General features: G+C 36.7%; 1 protein-coding gene across 1 annotated transcript; it reads left to right on the top strand.

Moving 5' to 3' along the window:
* Window positions 1-10568: 10568 nt before the first annotated feature.
* On the top strand, window positions 10569-24948 carry LOC108981942 (secretory carrier-associated membrane protein 1-like). The gene is made up of 13 exons (XM_035692067.1): window positions 10569-10820; window positions 11755-11820; window positions 12621-12722; window positions 13086-13148; window positions 14418-14451; window positions 14620-14742; window positions 15756-15818; window positions 15912-16005; window positions 23131-23176; window positions 23265-23332; window positions 23806-23854; window positions 24368-24433; window positions 24523-24948. Exons 1-13 carry the CDS (start codon window positions 10770-10772, stop codon window positions 24607-24609), a joined length of 912 nt encoding a protein of 303 aa, XP_035547960.1. The 5' UTR covers window positions 10569-10769; the 3' UTR covers window positions 24610-24948.
* The last annotated feature ends 212 nt before the right edge of the window (window positions 24949-25160 follow it).

The raw sequence follows: 25160 nt of genomic DNA, 5'->3' as shown, positions 1-25160 counted from the left end.
TATTTAGCCAGTTTAAGGGTCTGGCCAGATTTAGCCAGTGAAATAATCTTTGGCTATAATTATTAAGGGTGTAATCGGTCCAGTTCGATCCGATTTTGTATAAAATCTAGAATCGAATCAGTATGTATCGGTTTTGTATTTTTTAAAATCAATTACGCACCAGTTACCCTCCTAAACTGGTACTTCCAGTTTTACCTGTTTCTGATCCGGTCCAATTTTCTATTTTTTTAAAATGAAAGTTTGAGCCTTCACAGTTTATTCAAATTCTCAATCCCAATTGATAAACATTAAACATGACACAAATGTTATTCAAGTAGAAAAATTGCAAAACCCTATTAATGTAATTTCACAAATCCAATCACAAAACACAATTTCACAAACTCAATCACAAAATCCAATCAAAGTAAATTTCGGATTCAAAAAATCCTAATATTACAAATATCATCTATCATAATTTCAAAGTAATTTCACAAACCCAATCACAAAACCCTAATATCACAAAACCCTAATATCACAAACACAATAATAAACACAATCACAAAAAATCTTAAATTTCGGATTAAAAAATCCTAATATCACAAAACCCAATCACAAAACCCTACTATCATAAAACCCAATCACAAAAAGTCTAGTATGTAATTTAAAAAAAAAAACCTTTGAGGGGGCACTGGGCAGACTCGGCAGAGAGACAGAGTGAGGGAGAAAGAGTTGAGACTTGAAAGAAGAGAGAGTGAGGGATGAGAGAGTTGAGAGAAGAGAGACGAGAGAGTTGAGAAACTCGAGACTCGAGACTGAGAAGGGGCGAGGCCGCGAGGCAGAGACGCATACGAGAGAGTGAGTGGACGAGAGAGTTGAAAGAAGAGAGAGTGAGAGACGAGAGAGTTGATAAACGAGAGAGTTGAGAGTTGAGAGACTCGAGAGTGAGAAGGGGCAAGGCCGCGAGGCAGAGATGCAGACGAGAGAGTGAGCCATGAGCGGACGAGAGAGACAGAATGAGCGAGAGAGAAGTTGCAAAACGAGATGGGAGAATAAGACTTTAGGAATTAGGGTTTAGTTATAGGGGAAACATCGTCGTTTCCTATTGAGTTAATATTTTCAATGTGTTTTTTTTAAAATGATAATTAAAACTTTTTTTGATGGTTTGGAAAATTGATTTAATATACTATAGTCTAATATATTAGACTATATAATAGTATTAATATTAGACTATTATAGATATATATTAGTATTAGTTACAATGATTTAGTATAACTATTGTCTATATTAAACTATTAGTATTAGTTAAATAGTTGTAGACTTATATATTAGTATAGCTATATAATATATTAGACTATATAATAGTATTAATATTAGACTATTAGTGTAGTTATATATTAGTATTAGTTATAAATTTTTAGTGATTTAGTATAACTATATTAGTATAAGTATAACTATAGTCTATATTAAACTATTAGTATTAGTTAAATAGTTGTAGACTTATATATTAGTATAGCTATATAATATATTAGACTATATAATAGTATTAATATTAGACTATTAGTGTAGTTATATATTAGTATTAGTTATAAACTTTTAGTGATTTAGTATAACTATATTAGTATAAGTATAACTATAGTCTATATTAAACTATTAGTATTAGTTAAATAGTTGTAGACTTATATATTAGTATAGCTATATAATATATTAGACTATATAATAGTATTAATATTAGACTATAAGTATAGTTATATATTAGTATTAATTATAAACTATATATAATATATATAATTATATATCATATATGAAATAATTTCATATTATAATTTATAAATTTTAACATAAAATGTTAATCTTAAATGTGAACATTTGTAATTTGTAATAGCATATGATCAAACAAATTACAAATGTTCACATTTAAGATTAACATTTTATGTTAAAATTTATAAATTATAATATGAAATTATTTCATATATGATATATAATTATATATATTATATATAAATATTTCACATATAATTATACATTATATATAAAACTTATATATATAAAATGTTTTGTATAATATTAATTTTGTACAAGACTTATATATAAAATATTTTTTTATATTTTTTTTATCAACCTGTTTAGTCTGGTCCAGAAAACCGTAAAAACCGGAACCGGACCGGTTTTGGCCAATTTGCACATTACAAGAACCGGTCCGGTTCAGACCGGTTTTTCGATTTAAATTTACACCTTTAATAATTGCTGTTCATCTGTTGAATCCATTACAATATATTAGTTGAGTCTAAAATTTAGTTTTGTTGAGTCCATTACTAGCGCTGGAGTTTAAATATAGATGTGTTTTAACCATTGGAGAAAGACAGGCTTTTTTGTCTTACTCCAATAGTTAAAACATGTGGGGGTGGAAGATTGGATGTGGTAGGTTCTTGGTACTTTGGTGTAGAGGACGTTGGCCGTGAGGGAAACGACATGTGGGGGTGGAAGGTTCGACTTGATTGTTGACTGGCAGTGGTGGATCTTTGGTCATGTGGAGAGGCTGGGTTTGGATTTGAGGAACCTGCAGCAACCCTAGATTTAGGTTGAAGATGATACGTGAACGGGACTATCGGGTTGGAACATATACACATATGTACTCAGGTTTGGGTGTTTTTATAGCACACGAGTTGGGCCCTCCACGTGGATCTTTGGGTCATGGTTTGGGTCCATGTTTTGGGTTCTAAAAAATAAAAGGGGTTGGCCTATTTAAATTAATCCCATAGTCTCAATTGAGCTTCTCAAAATATTAGTCTATTAATACCATCTGTTAAACCTTAACGGGGCCTTACAATAAATTCAAATTAAAATTCTTAGCCAACCTCAATACATAATAGCTAGTGGGCTTATCGAATATGACCTGTTAAACATAATTTAGGCCTAATAAAATTATCCATATTTCATCTATAATAATATTAGATCAGGTCGTTACATTTTATTTAGCAGTTAGGAGTTCTTACCTCTACTGCCTAGCTAACCCGAAGACTCTTATTAATAGTGGAGTGCTTCAAGTAGGATTTGATCCCATCCAAGCAATCAAAGCCCTTTCTAACCCGACTCACCTGCCTTTGAAGCTGGAATGCCTTTCTAGAGGAGGCTACTAGAGGACTCGAAAAGTTTGAAGTGGGACGTGGAATGTGATTGGCGATGGATGGGGGTTATGAAATCAGTTCTGCAGCAGATGATCAACCCCATGAAAGTTTCTCTTTTATTTGCGCCTAATAGGTAGACTATTAGATGGAGTCAAAAGCCTACCAACGCATAAAGGTTCTTGTTGCGGACATGTTTCGAATAACATGCAGTCATAAAGTAGAAGGGTTTGGTTGTGTCTAGGGATACCTCTAATGCCTAAGTCAGAATGTATTCTGGGGAGTATTTCAAGTATATCAAGTTTAGAAGTTACTTCAAGCATGTTCTTTGACCTATATTTATACAAGTTGGTGAGTGGTGAGGGGTGAGAGAGGCTTGCCTCATGGCTTGACCTTCTTTGATCTTCATTGAGATCCGACTTGTTAGGGTTCTAAATCAACCATTATGTCGAGAGTGTTAATACCTCGGGCACGTATCGCAGGTGTGTTTCGCTCCCATCATTATTTTTTCCGTTACGTGATTAATTAGTATAATGACGGTTGAAATTGAATTTCATATTGGCGCGTTATGGCTATAGACCCCTTTTTTGTGGATTGCGGGCCTTGGCTCTCTACCCCACATGCCCTTTTTTATTATGGGTTCGACCCATTCTTTGAGGGTCTATTCGGCCTTCTAATTATCCCGCAAATTCCTGTCACATGAGTATAACGAAAATTTCCAATTTTTCCCATAATTATCCCTTTCGGTTTTGAGTAGCTGCTTCGCCGATACGCCTCTCCACATTTGGGATGGCCTGTGGCAGTTCATTCCCCATGTCCTTTCATGCAATGCAAATCACGGGATTTTCCTGTTCTATATTTGTGTTAGTGACACTTGTTGTGTTCTCGTTGGGGCTGTCTAATCGTTACTACTCCTATTTAAACTCATCTTTTCATATTTTTTTTGTTTTATGTCATTGCACTCTCCTACCAAAACCCTAGTCAATCCTTGCTATACTCCTTTGAACCATAAGTTATCATTTTTCCCTTCATCTCTAGCTTTCTTTTTGCTTTCAATGGCTCCACGCAATGCTTCTTGTTTTGATTCTCAAGGCTCTCTCTCTTCTCACCCCCAAGCCTCCCATCAAAAGGCCGGGGTGGTAGTTATTATTGTCCATATGACTTCAAGGGCATTCATTGGTCCACCACAACTTCACAAGCTAATCTAGACGTTGTCAAGGACTCATATGGAGTCCTTGATTCAGTTGTGTTGGAGGCGGCCAAGCCAAGTCATGGGGATATTGATTTCGAGGGGTTCGCCGGAAAGGTGGCCCTTTTCATGAGCCTGTTCTTGATGGAGTTATGTCTCCCCTTTTATCGTCCGATTCGGGACGTTTTTTATTACTTAGGCTTAGTCCCGGTCCAACTTCATCCCAATAATTGGAAAACGTTATTTTCATGTTGCGTTGTGTGGCATCGAGTACTGGAACCCGTTGGTGAGGAATATCCCAACCTTACCGCCTGGGAGCTCCTTCATACCCTTGGTATTCCACGTACTGGTGGAAACCTGTGTAGTCTTCGTTCAAGGACCAAGTGCAGGGTGGTGCGTTTAGTGACCCATTTTTCTAATGTCAAGGATTGACATAAGAAGTTTTTTTTTTTTTTTTCATGTTAGGTATCGGACCCCTTCACAATCTTCGTCGCCAAAAGATATGGCGACAACTTTATGGTTCCTTGCTTGCTTTAGGGGTCTCTCCATTGAGAATACTTCCTCATATATGGCCTTTTGAGCATGCTTTTTTCTACTAGAGGAAGTGGAGCCTTCCCCACAAATCCTCCTGCTATCGTCCGGATCTCACACAGGGGTGCGTTATTCCTAGTCGGGCTTTGGCAAGGGATATCTTCGGGATTTCCCCGAATTTTTCGTCGTTGTTTCGGCTTTTCGCTTTAGTGCGGCCTTCGTGATTGCTTTGGCCTGAAAATTGCCCTCTAGGTGTCAATTATTGGGTGACCATCCGTTCCAACTCCCCGTTCTCTCTCATTATTTCTATCTTCTTCTTTAGGGTGTAGCAATCTTCTGTATTGTGCCTTTCTATTTGGTGGTAGGTACATAAGAGGCTATTTCTTCGGTTTCAATCACTGTCACCTCGTGTGTGTCCTTCGCCTCCCGCTTGCACATTCAAGTTTGTATGTGCGAGCTTGGAACTTTGGTTTCTAGAAGACTTACCTCCATTCCTTCTTCTTTCATACTGACCTCTTTTGGCCATTTCCAGTGCTTTCCCACCATTTGGTTTTTTGGAGCTTCTTTTCACTTGCTCCACTTGGACTTTCTTAGGACAGTTAGAGCCTTAAGGGTGTTTTTGGCGTTGACGAAATTGTTAGCCTTATCCATGAACTCCTGTAGTGTTGTTGGAGTTCTTCTCGCCAATTTCATGATGAATGGGTTCTAGGACCACACACCTCCCTAGAGCGCAACAAGCATGATCTTCTTGTCTTGATCATCGGTGGTCATGCATCTTGACTAGGTATGCATTTAAGCTTTCAACCTCCCATTGTTTAACGGTCAGGGAGGTAAGCCACATGCCGCATTCTCCTTTTGCTCACCATGAATTGCATCAGAAACTGTCTGGCGAGTTCTTCAAACTATTGATGGAGCTCGGTTGTAAGGCTCCGAACCATCCTCTCGCCACCCTTTTAAGGTTAAAGGGAAGGTCCGACAGACGATCTCTCTGAGGAAATCATGGAGAGTCATATGAGCCTTGAAAGTTTCCAAATATTTGACGGGATCTTTATACCTATCATACAGTTCTTTTTGTGGAGTTTTGAACTTTGGTGGGAGTGGCACCATCATTATCTCGGTCTTGTAAGGCAGGTCTGTGCCGTTGAGTAGAGTGTCAATAGAGGAGGACACACCTATCTTCCTGGCCATTTCTTCATATTTTTCCATGAGATGGCGCAGATCTTGGTTCATCTTCCTCTTCTCCTCCTCGTCGAGGTTCGTTTTGCCTGTGTTTGCGATTTTGCATAGTTTCTTTTAGCATGGCTCGCTGCAGCGTTCTCTACAATTTCTTCCTGAGAGCCTCATTCTCCCGCTAGAGGCTCTCTATTTCCAGAGTCATCCTGTTCAATCTCTCTTTCATCTCCATGAATCTTTCTTCCATCCCGTCACCTACTCGAACACTTGTTGTTATTGTTGTTTCTTGATTGTGGATTACTTGAGAGCGTGTTGTTGCAGGCATATGAAAAGCACATTGAGATGTAGAAAAAATAGATCTCACAGACGACGCCAAGTGTTGCGGACGTGTTTCGTAGCACTAACAATGTCTTCCAGTAACCTGCAATCAGAAAGTAAGAGGGGCTAGGTGTGTCTAGGGACACCTCTGATGCCTAAGTAAATATGTATTCTAGGGAATATTTCAAGTATATCAAGTTTAGAAGTTACCTCAAGCGTGTTTTTTTACCTTTATTTATAGGAGCTGTTGAGGGGTGAGAGAGGCTTGTCTCGTGGCTCGATCTTATTTGATCTTCGTTGAGATCCGACTTGTTAGGGCTCTAAATCAGTCGTTATGCCCGAGGTGTTAATACCTCAAGCGTGTATCTCTCCGATCATTATTCTTTCCATTACGTAATTAATTAGTAATTAATGACGGTTGAAATTGAATTTTGTAGTTGTGGATTGCGAGCTTTGGGCTCTCTATCCCACTGGCCCTTCTTAATTGTGGGTTCGACCCATTCTTTATAAGGGTCTATTCGGCCCTTTAGTTTTTATTCGAATGAGAGCCCAAACGGGGATGCGAGAACATCCTGATCAAAAGCTCCACTATTTTGAGTAGTGAGAAAGTTTTCAAAATTCAATCAAATCGATCAAGATTAAGGTAATGTGAATGTGAAGTAAACTAGGAATTATAGTGATCGAGATGCAGCTGGTAATGACTGTGAAACGTAGTCCTCAATAAAAGAATGAGTAGGGCTAAGTCCACATATTATATAACCTAGTACCGAAGCCTGAGTTGGATTTCGGCAATAATATGGAGTTCAGCAATAGATAAAGAGTGGAGAGAGGGAGGAAAAAAAAACTTATTTTATTGGACTGAGCAATAGATGAAAGTGCAGAGAGAGATAGAAAAGAACTTATTTTATTGGGTTGATAATCGACAGTAGAAGTCAAATTTACATGGAGACAGTGGTAGTTCCATCTATTTTTATCTTTGATTTGGATAATCCAATGCATAAGCTATATTTTAACAGCCAATATAATTTTAAAGAATCCACTACCAATGAATGCTCTTATTGAGCACGCTTAAGGCAATGGGTGATGGTTGGGCATAGAAAAGAGGCTAATGGCCTTGTTTGTTTTTCAAAAACTTCTCATCTCATCTCACCTCATCATTACAACTTTTCCAAATCCCCACACAAAATAAAATAAACAATTCAACTTTTTCAAATTCCAAAACAACAATAATATTAAAAAATATATTTTAACAATATTTTATTCAACTTTTTAACTTTAATCTCAACTCATCTCATCTTATCTCTGAAAACAAACGGGCCCTAAATGTATTTGAGGTGGTGCATGTCGGCCACATGCTAGGCGATAGGTGGGCGAAGATGCATGGTGAGTCGCTTCCAATGACAAGGGTAGCATCTTATCTCATATAATCATTATAATTTTTTTAAATTTTTATATAAAATATAATAAATAATTTAATTTTTTAAATCTTACAATTAAATTAATATTAAAAAAATTATATTTTAACAATATTTTATTTAATTTTTTCTATTTAATTAAACGAGACGTCTTCTTACTTTTATGTTTTCAAGTTCTAATTTATTTTGAATGTATATATATAATTTTTAAAAAAAGACACGTAGCATGTCACGTCAAGAAAACAAAATAAATAATATAAATTAAGAGATATAACAACATTACTCTAAAATAAAAACCAACCAAATTATAATGAGGTGACTCTTGTTGTATTCTAGTGGGGGCATAGTTTCGAATGATGAGAACATAATGTTAAGAAAATGGATTGCAATATGCGTGTGTGGGGATGTTGAGCCTCCTCACTGATCCAACACACACCTTTAAGCAAAAGCAAGAAAAGAATATAAAAGTGAGGAGAACGTGGAAACAAGACACACAATCCACCACGGTGTTGTGTTTCCAATTTTAGTTGAGTTTTTATTGAGGATAATAGCACTCAAAATAGTTAATCTATTTTTAATTTATATACAAAAATGTTTATAATATGCTGCAAAAATTGTTTATTATTTCTTTCTTTCTTCCTCCCTCCCTCATTTTTTCATCTATTTTCTTTTTAATGTGGAGAAAAAATATTCATGATAATACCTTCCTAAAATATATATATATAGGAGGTAAATATTTTTTTATAAAACGAATAAAGAAATAAATAATAATAAATTATTTATATGATATAGAAAAAAATAGATAACTTATTATAAAATAAATGGTAAAAGACATTTATATTCACAAATATCTCATTTATTATTCGAGGGAGTCCGAGTTTGCTCATGAGCTATTTTGGTCAAGAAAATTATTTTATATAATATCTTATAACTTTATTTCCAAATTTTTAAATATTTTATTTCTACATATCTATAAAGGATTTAATGAACATGTATAGTATAAGAAAAATGATTTCTTGTTATCTTTTTAATTAATATAAAATAACAGTATAAAAATAATAAATACGAAATCATTTGAATTTATACAAATTTATTTGAGTTGAGCCAAACTTTATATGAGTTATATTGATTAATAATCGATCATGATTTTTGAATTCGCAAGCAATTCAAATGAATGAGTCAAGCTCAAGTTTAGCCGAACTGATCTTACAAGTAACTAATGAAGCAAAATTGTCTATTTGCAGCCTTAATTCAATAGCGCCCTTGCTTGCTCTCTTGTAGTTATTGGCTTCCTTCTTAGAGCAATCACAAGGGTTATCAACTTATGTTATGTTAAATTTTTGGAATGAGAACTGTTACAGATATAAAAAGATTACATAAAAGTAAACTTATAAATTGATGTGATTTTATGGAATCTGTTAGATCTATTTTACAATAAAAGTAACTTTACAATCTGATGTACCACATCAGTTTGTAGATTTCTTTTGTATAATCTCTTTGTGTCTAAGGTATTTCTCTTTTGTAAAATTACACTTGTGTTATACTGATATTTTACATTATAGACCATTTTTTATTATTATTTTTTTTGATATATTTCTCACAAATTACGTTTTTTCAAAGGAATAAAGAAATAATAAAAAATATTCTAAATGATTAAAAAAAAGAATAGACAAATTGAGGTAGAATACATATCTAAATTCAACATAACATAACTTCTAAATATGGAAAATGCTAGTTTGCTCTAATGTATTTTGTTTTATTTTTATTTTTTTAAATGTTTAAAAAAGATATTATTAGAGAATTTGTGTACTTTTTTTTTTTAATGGGAGAATGACTTTGCCATCGTAAGAGCTGGGCGGTCGACGAGTAGGACATTTTTTTTTTATTATTTTAGCAGCAGGACCCTTTAAATTTCTAATATTATATAAAATGCTAGATAAATCATTGATAATGCTCAGACCGAAATTTCAATATTTTAATTTTTACAGTTTTGTGAAGGTGAGGTGTCCATCCCCCTTTATTAACTAATATAGAGTTATGTGAAAAATAATATTTGTAGTCATAAAATATATAAGTGCTATATATTTTTTTTTAAAAAATAAATAAATATAAAATCTATATAAAAAGAATTAAATTTTAACATTGTACCTATTTTTTTTAAATAAGTATTGGACAACTCATCTTTTTTTTTTTAAAATTTTTCTTAAATAATTAGAAGATTGAAACTTAAAATAATGACTCGTTTGGTTACATAATTTAGATGAGAAAAGATGAGATGTTTTATTAAAATTTAAATAAAATATTATTTTAATATTATTTTTATTTTAAAATTTTAAAAAAATTAAATTATTAATTATATTTTGTACAAAATTGTAATGATTATAAGTGACTTTTGTTTTTAAAATCCAAGCACAGTCGATTGTTTTGAATTGAAATTTCTTAATTGTGGATTTCTGAATCGTCCGATGAATGATTGATATAAAACTAAAATCTATAAAATAACGTAATTTACAAAATAAGTACAAAAAAAATACAATTATAATAAAAATAACAAAAAATCTTCACAACCTCTTAACACTTCACACTCTACATTATTTTTAATTTTTATTATTTTTTTTTTTTATTAAATATTTATTATATGAATAATAAATAAAAAATTTAAAATAATTTAAAAAGAATAAACAAAAAATATTAAAAAAAATATTAAAAATTTAAAAAAATATAAAATATGAAATGTAATAAAAGTTGTATAACAATGCTCTAAAAATAATATAATAGAAGTTGTATAACAATGCTCTAAAAATAATATAACATATTTAATTACGTTATTTTATAATCTATGCACGCCCCCACATACGTTCACAACCATTTTACTGTTTTAATTTTCATAGAATACAAACAGCCCAAAGAAATCCGTACTTCCCAACGATTTCCCTTGCTCTCATTCTTCTTGCTAATCAACCCCCCAAAACACTCCGACTTCTCCTATTCAGATCTTGTTGCTTTTGTCTCGTTTCAATTCTAATCTCCAGTTCCCGTACAATGAGTCGCTACGATTCCAATCCTTTCGACGAGGAGGTCAATCCCTTCGCGGTGAGTTCTACACCCACACATACAGATTTTTACTTATGTTTGTGTTCGGATTCGGTGGTTGGATTTTTGAATTTTTGGAACTGGGGATGTAATGGCCCTTGGATTCGTTGGTTTTTGTTGTTGGGTTGCCGATCTCGATATGGTAGTTTTTTTTTTATGGAGATCTCGATATGGTAGTTAGATCTGCTTTTGGTATTACATTTCCATGGCGGGTTAGAATTTTAGAATTCTTTAATCGCAATGCGGTTCGCGTAACTATTTTTTAACCTGTATTTTCCTTCCTCAATAATCTCACATTTTTTTTACAAGTAAATAATTTTTTTTTTTTACAAGTAAATAATTTAACTCTCTCTATTTGGTTGACGAGAAATTCGAGAAAATGATAAGAAGCACTGTTTTGGATCTTGTGAGCTATGTTTTCTGATATGTCATTTTTCTTTGTTTATTATTTTCAGATTTATTTTAATTTTTCAAATGGTTTGAGTGGTTAAAATGATTTACTTGTCCAATTTCTCTATGGCGATATGTTGTTTGTTACTTATGATTTTGTGCTCAATCACTTAAAATGTTTAAGAATATAATATAGTCTGTCCACGGACATGTGTATGAGACGTTGGCCTTTGCCTAAGAAAGACAGACGGAATGTTTACTATTATAATAAGCAAATTGAAATGCGTTAAGTTAATAGCAGAAAATATGGGGATTACATGGAGTGGGAATGGCCTACTGAGATGTTTATACTCCCATTATTTTGAATACCCTTGGAGATTTTTCCGGGGCCCGTAGATGGTAAAATATTTTGCCTTACCTATTTGTTACAGAGTTTTCATGTTCCATGTACTCTTTGGCTGTACTTTATATCATCACTTTGTTTTCCCTATTTCTTCCTCTTTTGATATGACCCAGAGATTGTGAACTTCTTTTGATATCATAGGATTCGGCAGGTCGAGGGAAAGGATCAGGCCAATCAAACTATGGTGGAGGTGCATTTTATATGCCAGTAAGTTTGCCCTCTTCCTTTCCTGATACCTTTACTTTAACAAAAGTCATTTTTTTTTTTTTTTGGTTTCTTTTTCTTTCTTTTGGTGTCAAGTAATGCAGAAGAGTCATATTTGGTGTGAATTATTTTCATAGAGGCAGCATTGTTCATTGTTTTTGAAATATTTTGCTGTGTTTGGTGTAGAGGTATGGATGGATTGATTATTAGATTGATGAGTTCCCAGTACTAAAGAATTGGAAATGTTGATTTTTATGTTTCAAGAAATCTGTTTCCATTGTTTGAATCGATTCATTGAAGTTTTTATATTCACGTCGTAGAATTGAAGTTTGAACTATTGAGGCTTGTAAAAAATACCAGATTGACCTAAACAGAGCCATAATAGACTTCAAAGCTGTTATAGATCGAAGCTCTTTATTCATGAGCACCTAAGATGTTAGCTGCTGTTGATGTATTCATTTACGAAGACCTAGAGGGTATCTGCATTCTTTTATTTTAACTTATCTGATGTACCCTAACTATTACTGGTAGACCCAAAGCAACACTCAGTTCTTGTTCTTCTGCTTGTTTATTTATGCTTAATCTTTCTAGACAGCGACACTGTCTGCATCACTTGTTTAGATTGTTTGCTTTGTGCTATAGTTTTTGGGAGAGTATTCTTTAAGAGTTATGGTCATATGTTGTGGGATTTTTATCAATCATTTTCTATTCATGCATCATCATGCTGTATTGAGTTGATTGTGCCTTCATGTTTTACTGACTCCATATAGATTCTTATGAAATTATTCTCTTGACATTTTTAGAATCCTGGAAGTGTTCCTCCTGCAACTTCAAGGCTTTCACCCCTCCCACATGAACCTTATGACCGTGGTGCTACAATTGATATTCCTCTTGATAATGCAAAGGTAGATTGCAGTGCTCAAAATGTTGAATTGAGATCCTCTAGAGTTCTTGACCTAACACTAGTAAAGAAAAATAGACACATGAGGTGGGATCCATAGCATTTATTGAGCATTTAATGATGCCTGAGAAATTCACTCGACTAGTTATAAATGCTGTGGGGTCCATTTTATGTGCCTATCTATCTCCCACTCTTGGCCTTAGAGTTTGGTCAAGAACCCTAGGAGATCCAAATCCTAAAATGTTCAATTAGAAAGTATGTCTTGCTGCCTTGAAAAAAGAAAAAGAATTTCTTGCTATCTGAGTGTTCTGGTTGAGTAAATATTTCCTTTTTTATTCTTTTGAATTTATTTCCCGTTTTAACTCAGGATTTGAAATCAAAGGAGAAGGAACTCCAGGCTAAAGAAACTGAGTTGAAAAGGAGAGAACAGGTAGTTTTTTTTACAAGTACATATTTTAGCTTCTGAACATGGATTTGTAGATTACATAACTGATGCTTTTAGTCAAAATTTATAGACCATTCTTTATATGAATGGTACGACAAAAATTGGTATGTTCATTACATTAGCTAAAACTTATTTGTTCTTATAACATTACGGGTGTGTTAACTTAAGGGTGCGTATTAGCCAATTCTTTTCTACTAGGAAAAGTGCATGTTAATTGTAACTGCAGGCAGGAAAGGATTTTTTTTTTTTTTTATCGGTAAATAAGATTTTATTGATCGTAAGAATAGGCAAAAGCCCAAGTACACGGGTCATATACAAGAGCAATGCCTAGGAGTAATGTTCTAGTGATACAATAAATTCATGAATGGGCATGCCATTAAAATCAAATACAATCGACCATTGGAACAAAGTGTTAAAAAAGAAAGTTCAAAGTTCATCCAATGACTGCTCATGATCTTCAAAGCTTCTCTCTTTCCTCTCCCTCCAAAGACACACCATAGGTAAATCGGAACCATCTTCCAAATTGTGGCAATTTGAGAAGGGCCTTGGAGATCTCTACATGAAGCTAAGAGGTCGATTACCCTTCTTGGCATCACCCAAGCTACACCCACCCTAGCAAAAAAGTCATTCCACAAAGTTGTGGCAATCTAACAATATATTAGTAGATAATCGACGGATTCTCTGCTTTTTTTACACAAATAACACCAATCCAAGACTGATTCAGCGTTTCCTTAGGTTGTCGATAGTTAGAATCCTCCCTAAAGAAGCTGTCCATACAAAAAAGGATGCCTTTAAGGGGACCTTCGTCTTCCAAATACTCTGTAAACTCTTCCATGGGAATGGGTTTGCATTATAGATGGATTGGTAGAAGAAGGAGCATACTGTGAACTTCCCTTTTGCCGAGGGGCACCAAAAAAGCTTGTCTTCCCCCCCCGCCCCCCCCAATAGGAACATAATAGACCACTACTTTATTAACTCACTTGGGTCAATCAGACACTTATACTCAAAACATTGTCTTTTATTTTTTCTCCTTAAATATTATCTTAACATCATTTGCAACCTCCGTGTTATATACAAACACATACATATGATGGTCTGTACATAAATTTGTACTCTGTTTTCACTTGGCTGTTTTTTTGTTGAACCTAAATATGAATTATACTTTATATGTTGTGGGTGCAGCCTTCCTTACTTGGTTAGTTTCATGAGGGTTATTTGGTAATAACGTATCAACTCTCATATGATGCTTTGCAGGAATTAAAGCGGAGGGAAGATGCTATAGCAAGAGGTATTCCACTTTTCATATGCAGTTGAAAGGATCAATGGATGCACTTTGCCAATTTTTCATCTAAATTTAAAATCAAAGTTATTTCTTTTGTTTTTTTAAGTAAGAAATATTACTTTGCCAATTTTCCATGTAAATTTACTTATAAAAAAAGTTATTTTTGTTTTGCAGCTGGAATTGTTATAGAGGAGAAAAACTGGCCCCCATATTTTCCTATTATCCATCATGACATTGCAAATGAAATACCTGTCCATCTACAAAGAATTCAGTACGTTGCTTTCACAACATATTTGGGTATGTTAGCTAAAGATCCTATCCCTTGGCATTTGGATTCAGCATTTCAACGGCTGTATACTCCTTTCTGGCATATCTTAGATAGTCATCTCACTTTTCTTTGCAAAAAGACGTAGTTTTAGCCCTCAATTTGATGTTAAAATGTTCTAGATTTCTCGGTAAACAAAAGTAGTGCACTTTAATATCTCTATCTTTCTCTTTCTTTTGGGTGGGGGTAAACACAAAAAATCGAGCTTATTATTATAAAAGATGTAAAACCACTTGTTGGAGCATACCACTTGAAAGTTTAACCTGTGAAAAGGAAGATTTGCCTTGTTCCTTCTGATGAATATTGGTACCCTTATCAGTACATATAATGAACGAGGAGAATACCATCCAGATTCCATTTTCTTTTTTACACCCCCACTCCTGGTGGTCTTTAATCCATGAACCCATCTTCCACTTTCTTTTTACCAGGTGAAAAGCTGTTATTTGAGCTAGAATTTATCTGCATCAAAATTTCAGTTTAAAGACCTTTTTAAGTCTTATATTTAAAGAATCTGGTAGCATTGTGAAATAGCCTGTGTAAATCATAATAACTTTAAATGAGTTTGATATTCCATAAGTGCTGAATACCATACTCTAAAATTCTACAGAACAGGAGGCCCCTATCTCCTAACATTTAGTGTAGCTTTGCTAATACAAGCAGTGCCATGTTTTCTATAATACCTGGAGATAAACATTTCTGTGAACAGTAATTAATTTTCTGATTATGAAGGGATATTTTCTGATTTGTTGAATCAAGATGTATTCCCTATTAATTTTGTTTTGGGATACCTATAAAAAAAAAAAAGATGTATTCCCTTGTATTCTTCAGTTGGTTAGGGCAGATCTTAGTGCCTTAATTTTTTTAACTATGTTTTTATATAAAAATGATTTGATAAAAATTGTCAAAATGCTCTCTTTTTATGTTAACCACGCCCCGGACAAAAGTAAAAAACTGACCAAGTTTATGAACTTTGTAATGTTTGCAGGTTTGGTTTTGTGTCTTTTGTGGAATATCGTTGCAGTTACCACGGCTTGGATAAAAGGCGAAGGTCAGTTTTGCATTTTTATTGCAGGCCAATAATCATAATTCTTAGAAATAAAAGTCTTGGATGATTCTCTCTTGAGCTTGTCTTCTCTTGTAGGGCCGACAATTTGGTTTCTTGCTATCATATACTTCATATCAGGGGTTCCTGGAGCGTATGTGTTGTGGTACCGCCCTCTTTATCGTGCTATGAGGTACTCTTTTGTCTTGTTCGACTTCAATTGTTTTTTTCCCGCCACTAGGAAAATCTGTAAGCAAGACTTCTGGCTTATTTTTGAGGCTCATGAAATATTGAGTTCTGATTGTTTCGCTAGGATGGGTGCCACCAGTTTGGAGCTTCAAAATGTCATCTTATCAGAGAAGTTTACATTTTGAGAAAGTATTGGAAGAATGTGAAATGCTTGGGGAGATTAATGCATGAAAAGTAATGCTGGACAAATACTTTTTTTTTTAATAAGTAAAAGAAAAACTTTATTAGTAGAAAAAGGCATAGCCCAAGTACACAGGAAGCATACACAGAATATGCCTAAAGTATTTTATTCATCATAAGAATGGGTAAGAGCCCAAGTATTTTTTACTGATAGTTTTATTGATGATAGAAAATAGGCAGTCAATTACACAGGTGTATACAAGAGCAGCACCTATGCTTGATGGGCTAGGGCTAGGAATACAAGGAATTCATGAATATTTACGTCATTTATTACAATCAACTGATGAAATAAACTATTAAAGAAAAACATTCTAAGCTCGTCCATTGACCACTCGCGATCTTCAAAGCTTCCATTATTTTTCCTCCGAAGGCACAACACAGACAAGTGAGAATCATCTTCCAAATTGCTACAATTTGTGAGTTACCATGAATGCCTCTCCAAGTTGCTAGAAACTCCACTCTTGGCATTTTGGGACGCATACAAGAGCATCATCTATGCGTGCTAGTTTAGAATGCTGGACGAATGAATTATTACTGTTAACATATGTAATGCATTTATGGGCACAGGAAGGAAAGTTTTTTATAACTCTCTCTCTCTTTCCCCCCTCACATCTATCTATATTTCTCCTTGTGTGTCAATGAAGAAAGAATGTGAGATACAAAAAAGCATGTTCCCAATTGTAGTTTTTTCATTCGCTAGGCTGACAAACAATAGACTGCTGTACTATAAATCACGATAATCAGCGTTTCAATGTGCGTTGAGTCTGCTTACATCCATGCCACCCTGGTTGCCAACTATGAGTTGGGCGCTTTAAGCATTCAGCCATAATGCTAAGTGGGGATCCTTGTACATGGTGAATAACATAAGAATATGGAGAAGAGCCAAAACAGAATGGTCCATGTACTCAAAACAAAGAGGGGATGCTTCCTACTAGTATAAGTGTCAATACTTGGGCTAATATTGTAGGGTGCCTTGTAAAAGTTGTCAATATGTAATGTTGAATAATAGACATTTACTCTGATATTGGATGTATCAATGTATGTATTGACATGTAGGTGGATCATATCATTGGGGATGTTATTTCTAGTCGGACTTTTTAATTCTATAGCAATCCTATTGTGATTCAACAGCACATTCTCTTTTAAAGTTTCACCCGAGGAATTCTGCTCTGGTAGTCTCCTTTTTCTCTCCGTACACTTCTAGCTTTCGTTGGTTTTTTTTTCTTTTCTTTTTTTTTCTGGTTTGTTGGTACTGGTACTGGGGTGATAATGGCAACAGATTCTTGAGACTTTGGAGTGTTGAGTCCAGTCTATCGTAGTGGTTTGTCTTGATGGGGCTGTGCAGGGAGTTTGTTATTGATCATAAAGTTTTTGAGTTCAGAAAGGAGAATGAAAGGTGGTGGAGAATCACAGAGAGAAGTAGTCGTGTGGTGAAATACATTTCTTTGGATCATGAAACCATGGGATGGTTGGGCTCCATGGTGAAGGAATGTGCAGCATCACTGGGTTCAGCAGAGTTTCTGAGAACTCGTAGAAAAGGAAATATGGTATTGATGGTAAGGAGGGGTAGTAATTATTATGGCAGTTTTATAGTTATATCGGAATTTGGGCATGACAAGAGAAGAGGTATGATTGTTGTGCCGGAAGGAAGGAAGGGAGAAGGTTGGAGATATTTTGGAGATACAGTGAAGGAGCTGAGTCCTCCTTTCTCTTCCACTGTCTCGCAGGGGAGAAACAGAGCACTTAGTGCTTTCCAGGAAGGAAGCTTGAAGCTGGCCAGGCATGAAGGTGGTGATTCATTGTTAATAGCAGGTGGTGCACGGTCGTACAGTGAGGCGCTTAAAGCACAGAAGGTTCAGTCGAGAGAGGGGAGTGCTGTGGTGCCAGCCGTGACAAGTCCAGAGATCGTGCAGAATCGTGGGGTAGTTGGCAACGTATGGATGGGGTCAAATGAGGAAAGTATACTAGGGGTGCTGAATAATATGGAGGAAAAAATTGGGTTATTATTGGATGAAATTGTTTGGTTGAAACGCAGTGTTAAGGGGAAGGAGGTGCTGCAGAATGGGATGGGCCGTGAAGGAGATGGGTTGGGCTTGGGCTTGCGTGCTGGAAATGGGAAGCCTGTGATGGGCCTAGGTATGGGCTCTGGTGTGGGCCAGGCCGTACGCCCAAAACAACGCTGGATGCAGAGGAATCGGGCGAGGCCCGAGATTTCGGGCCTTGGCCCAAGTCAAACTCTGGCGGCGCCGATAAGCGTCTCGCCGACTCCCACACCGTCACAGAAAGAACCGCCGGTGGCGGTCGACCACCATGGTGTGCCGTTAGGGCCATTTCGACGGGAAGAGGGGGACGACGCTGAGGTTACAGAGGAGCGGATCATTTCGAGGGCTGTTTTCCCGTCGCAGTCAGCTGGGTTTTTGTTGGAGAACAGTCAGTCTCAGCCGCAAGTGGTGGACGAAGGAGTAGATGTTACTCCTGTGAAGGTATCGGCGGCAGAGGACGGGCATTTGGTGGGTTTCACGTCGTTGTCCTGTGGGCTGTCACTGGAAAATATGCAGAAAAGGCCGTGTGTGGTGGATGGAGGCCCAGTGGTGAATCCAATGCATTCGGAACATGGTTTTTCAGAACTAGGTTCTCCGATGGGTCTTGCTCCTTCCAGCGGGGAGTTAGATTCAGTGTGTGGTTCAGAACTAGCTTTATTTTCTCCCGTCAGCACAGGTGAGGAGGGGGTCATCCTTACTCCGTTGTGTACACTCCCTCCCAGTTCTACTTATGAGAGTTGTTCGTCAAATTGGGTGTTTAAGAAGGTAGAGGAGATTCAAGATGTCATTGGGATTTCTTTTGGAGGTTATGAAGAACAATTCAAGGCGCTGCTTATAGCAATTGAGGCTAGTCATTCGAAGTCAGCCACAAAGCGGGATAGGGAGCTTAAAAGGCTAACTTGTTCCATTAATTATGATGTGAAAGAAGGGAGCGGTGGAAGTGACAGATCGAAAGGGAGGGGCAATATAGTTTCTTATGAAGCCTAAGATTATATCATGGAATGTACGGGGGCTTAATGATCGCAATAAACGTCTCCGTATCAAAGCATTATTGCGGATGTGGAAGGATGATGTGGTGTGTTTTCAAGAAACAAAGATGTGTTACATTGATAGGAAAATTGTGCGAAGTGTATGGGGGTGCTCGTATGTGGGATGGACTTATTTGGCTTCTTTGGGAGCCTCTGGTGGAGTGTTACTCATGTGGGACAAAAGAGTTGTTGAGTCGATTGAGGAGTGTATCGGAGAATTCTCGGTCGCGATTAGATTTAAAAATGTGGTGGATGGTTGGGAATGGGCATTTGCAGGCTCATATGGCCCTAATGTGGATTTGGATAGGAGAAAGTTGTGGGAGGAGCTGGCGGGTCTATACTCATTATGGGATGTGCCGTGGTGTATGGGGGGCGATTTTAATACTATTCGCTTTCCTAGTGAGCGTTCAGGGCATTGTCGGAATTCTAGGGCCATGGATGAATTTCGCGAGTTCATCTTCGATCTTGATCTCATGGATCTCCCCCTGGTAGGGGGTGAATATACTTGGTCAAATGGGCGGGTGTGGTCGAGATTGGATAGATTTCTTGTATCTACTGCATGGGAAGCTCATTATCCGGAAGTTAGTCAGAAACGACTAGCTCGTGTCAGTTCTGACCACTTTCCTATTATTTTAGATTGTGGGGGTATTCATAGGGGAAGTCGGTATTTCAAGTTTGAAAACATGTGGCTAACAACGGATGGGTTCGTAGAGATGGTGCGTGCGTGGTGGTATTCATATCAGTTCCTTGGTACTCCGAGTTACATTCTTGCAAGTAAGTTGAAGGCATTGAAACAAGATTTGAAGAAGTGGAACTTGGAGGTTGTTGGTCACACTGACAATCAGAAGGCTACACTGTTGGAGGAATTGCAAGAGTTGGAGGATAAAGAGTTATTGGGAGATAACTCAGAGGAGATGTTATTGAGGAAAGGCATGGTTATGACAAATTTGGAGAGGGTTTTGTTGTCAGAGGAAACTTCATGGCGTCAAAAATCCAGAGCCCTTTGGTTGAAAGAAGGTGATAGGTGTACGAAGTTCTTTCACAAAGTGGCTAATTCACATCGGCGTAATAATGTTATCGAGTCACTCCAATTAGGTTCTGAGGTGTTTTCTTCTTCTCCCGAGTTAGAAAACCATATAGTACATTACTATGAGACTCTCCTCACATAATCGTTTCCTTGGAGGCTGAAGCTTGACGCCTTGAATTTTGAGGCAATTGACTTGCAGAGTGTGAGTATTTTGGAGAGACCTTTTGTTGAAGAAGAGATTTATAAGGTCTTATCTGGAATGGCTAAAGATAAAGCGCCGGGGCCGGATGGTTTTTCAATAGGTTTTTTTCAAACCTGTTGGGACATTGTGAAAGGTGATGTTATGCAGGTCTTTAATGAATTTTATTCTCTTCAAAAGTTTGAAAAATCCCTAAATGCGACTTTTATTGCCCTCATCCCTAAGAAACATGGGGCAGTGACTATTGAAGACTTTCGGCCTATAAGCTTGGTTAGTAGTGTTTATAAGATTATCTCGAAGGTTCTTGCTAACAGGCTTAGTCCGGTGTTAGAACAAATTATCTCCAAGTCTCAGAATGCCTTTATTCGTGGGAGACAAATTCTTGACTCAGTACTCATTGCAAATGAGTGCTTGGACCATAGATTACGGGAGGGAGGATCAGGTGTGCTGTGCAAGCTTGATATGGAGAAGGCATATGATCACGTGAACTGGGAGTTTCTTTTATATTCACTTGAGAGATGTGGTTTTGGGGATAGGTGGATCTCATGGATGCGTCATTGTATTTCAACCATCCGATTCTCAGTTCTGGTTAATGGCACATCGGCTGGATTCTTTGACAGTTCGCGGGGTCTGAGGCAGGGAGATCCTCTATCTTCTCTTCTTTTTGTTATAGTTATGGAGGCTTTAAGTAGGATGTTGCAGGCTGTTGTTGGGGAAGGGTTTTTATCGGGCTTTCAGGTGGGCAACGGTGCTAGTGGTCCTACTATCATTTCACACCTTTTTGCAGATGATACGTTAGTTTTTTGTGAAGCGAATAGAAGCCAGATCCAAATTCTACGAGCACTGTTACTCTGCTTTGAAGCAGTGTCAGGGCTAAAAGTGAATCTAGGCAAGTCTGAGATGGTTCCTATGGGTGTGGTCTCTAATATCTATACTTTAGCAAGCCTTCTGGATTGTAAGGTTTCTTCTCTCCTAATGAAATATTTGGGCCTTCCGTTGGGAGCAACTTTCAAGAATAGAGCTATATGGGATGGGGTAGTGGAGAAGATAGAGAATAGGTTGGCTGGCTGGAAATGAGTGTATTTGTCAAAAGGGGGACGCCTCACTCTTATCAAGAGTACTCTCACTAACCTCCCCACTTATTTTTTATCTCTGTTTCCTATGCCTGTAGGGGTGGTGAACAGAATGGAGAAACTCTTTAGGGCATTCTTATGGGGGGGCATGGGGGAGGAGAAAAAATTTCATTTGGTGAGTTGGAAGACTGTATGTGGCTCAGTTGTGAATGGGGGGTTGGGTGTGTGTAACTTGAGAACCTTTAATAAAGCTTTATTAGGAAAATGGCTTTGGAGATATCATTTGGAGGGGGGATCATTGTAGAAGGATGTTATTGATGCAAGATATGGTATTGGGCTGGGTGGGTGGTGCTCTAATGAAGTGAGAGGGGGGTATGGTGTGGGATTATGGAAGTATATAAGGAAGGGGTGGCCGTGCTTTGCAAATAAAATTCTATTTGTTGTTGGTGAGGGCAATCAAATCAGATTTTGGCGAGATGTGTGGTGTGGAGAACAGGCACTGGAAAGGGTTTTTCCGGCTCTATACCGTATTGCAGCTAATAGGGAGGCCTCAGTGGCGGAGGTGAGGTTATTTTCTCATGGTACGCACCAGTGGAATATTCTATTTAATAGGGATTTCCATGATTGGGAATTACCTAGTGTCTCAGTTTTTTTCAATTTATTATATTCCATGGAGATTCCTATGGCACAACGAGATAGTTTGAAGTGGAGGTCTAATAATCACAAGATATGTACAGTCAAGGCGTATTATAGCATCTTGACTACACATCTTGATAATACCCTGTTCCCTTGGAAGAATATTTGGAGAGCTCGTGTGCCTTCTAAAGTAGCTTTTTTTGTTTGGAATGCTGCTCTTGGGAAGATATTGACTACGGACAACTTGAGGAAGAGAGGTTATGTATTGGTGGATTGGTGCTATATGTGTAAAAAGAATGGAGAATCCGTGGACTCTCTTATTACATTGTGAGGTAACAAGAGTGTTGTGGGATGAGATTTTTCAAAGGGTTGATGTTGCTTGGGTTATGCCTTTGAGGGTTGTGGATTTGATGGGCTGTTGGACAAAGTTGCAAGGCTGTCAACAAGTGGCAGCAGTGTGGAAGATGATTCCGTTGTGCATTATGTGGTGTATTTGGACAGAAAGGAATGCGAGGTGCTTTGAAGATACGGAACGGACAATGACTGAGTTGAAGAATTTTTTTCTCCACACACTAATGTGTTGGTTTTCCACTATTGTTTTGCATGGGGACAATATTCATGATTTCTTGTCTTTAATTTATCGTTCTTAGAATGTATTTAGGAGTACTCATGTATACTTCCTGTGTACAAGGGTTATACCTTTTTCATTCATATATATAATATCTATCTTTTATTGATAAAAAAAAAAACTTAGCAGGAAGTGACTGAAATAAATAGCACAGATGGTTCTTTGTCTTTGACTGCTGCATCCTTGATTATATGAAATTTTGTAATGTATGTTCTGACCTACAATGTTCTCTTCTAAATTTGTGTTCCATCTCCAGGACTGATAGTGCTCTGAAGTTTGGTTGGTTTTTCCTTTCTTATGTGGTAAGTTCATTAATCATTTATGTTCTTTAGATTCCTTTCTGCATAGAAGATGTATTGAGATTTCTTAATTCTGTTTTTCTCCGTGCAGATACATATTGCCTTCTGCATCTTTGCTGCAGTTGCTCCTCCAATTATTTTCAAAGGGAAATCTCTCACGTAAGATTTCTTTTACAGTTACATTCAAGGGTCTTTTTATGCTGCGTAGTAGGTGGTTTATAAAGTAAGAAAAAGGTAGCTGGTTTATAGTTTTTCCATTGGTTTGTTCTTTTTCAAATAGGTAACAAAGATATGGATGAAGTGGGGGAATGACATACTATTATTATCTCCTGCTTACGATTGCTGATATGCGTACTTTGCATGATTAAAGGATTTTTTGGTTGATTAAAAATTGGCAGAAGTTCCTTGACAGTTTTTACCTGTTTTACCAGTTTGTTTGCTGATATTTAGTAACCAAAATTTTCTTTTTAGTAATTTTTTTTTCCTGGGAGGAGCGGAGCAGAGGTTATGTTTTATCATGTTTCTTACGTCACAGTTAGCCATGTATAATTCAATGTATCTCCTAGTGCATAATCAATTATTTCCTTCTGTACTCTGATGCTGATGTTTGTATGGTGTGTTCCCGCGGACAGAGGTATTTTGCCTGCAATTGACGTGTTAAGCGGTCATGCCTTGGTTGGGGTAAGTTTTAAATTTTGTTATTCAACTTAGCAAAAAACACCTTCGTTATTTTATAATGACTTGGATGTTGGCACTCAGACTGCTACAGCAACAATAAATTTCTTTTCAGCTATGTAGTAGTGGCTGTAATAGTCTTTCGGATAAGAGAAGTACTAGGTCTACAAGGAGAATTACAAAAAACTACCTTACTTTACGTGGCTTGATGTGGCACATTAATTTTACTTTACAAGTGTTTTACAACCTAATGTATTACATCAAAACATGTCAATCTGTAAGGTAGTTTCTTATAATTCTTTTGGTGATCAAGCATTTCCCTTTGAATAATGAATTTTGACAAAGTATACCTTAATATTACTATCTAAGTGGATGTCATGTTATTGGTGAGGCAGAGTGGGCCTAATTTTAAATGTTGCCAACTGTAAGAGGACAATGGACAAGGAGGTGAACTGTTCTGTATGCATGTTAATGGTTTGATGTTGATGGTTACTTCTGACCTTGCTTTTGTTCTTGCAGATATTCTACCTTGTTGGATTTGCCTTGTTCTGCATAGAATCATTACTAAGTATCTGGGTCATTCAGGTTTAACAACTCTTGACCTGAACTCGCATTATTGTTGGGGTTAGCATCATTTTGGTTTCTGAGGCTATCTTATTTGTTCCAACCTGCAGCAAGTATACATGTATTTCCGAGGCAGTGGCAAGGCTGCTGAGATGAGGCGTGAGGCAGCAAGAGGGACCATGATGGCAGCACTATAACATGGCACATATTGAACTGAGATGCTACTTGTGATTGGATTTCGGCTGATTTGCCTGAAGAGTTGATTTCTTGATTCGTTCACTCACCCGTTTCGGCCTGCTCTGCAGAAATACCTCTGGGTGCTTATCCCTCTGTATTTTGTTACAAATAGGATGAATTAGAATTTACTGCTGCACTTTGGGTCCGGCGGGATGAGATATCCCCACCTCACCCACCATCCTCTGCCACTGTACTTTTGATTTGGGAAATTGAGATAGTAGATTTTGTTCATGGTAGCATTGCATCTTATCAGACATTGACGGACCTCAAATGAATTAGACATTAGTTCCGTTTCTTAATGAAATGCTTATTAATTAAAAAAAATTATATAAAGTCTTGTCTTGCTGTTTAATTTCTTCTACTTAAAGGGAGCTATGGATGAAATCCGATGGGGCCTATTTTGCGTATTGCGAACAAAGATTTTGGGATGGAATAAGAACAAAAACTTGCTTAATACTTGTTCTATAAACAGCTTCGGGAAAACGCACTCGACAATGTTTTGCTGATCCAT

This window comes from Juglans regia, chromosome 1, assembly GCF_001411555.2.
Source record: "Juglans regia cultivar Chandler chromosome 1, Walnut 2.0, whole genome shotgun sequence".
Taxonomy (NCBI): domain Eukaryota; kingdom Viridiplantae; phylum Streptophyta; class Magnoliopsida; order Fagales; family Juglandaceae; genus Juglans; species Juglans regia.
The sequence above is the reverse complement of the archived record's forward strand: the minus strand, read 5'-3'. Positions and strand labels throughout refer to the sequence as shown.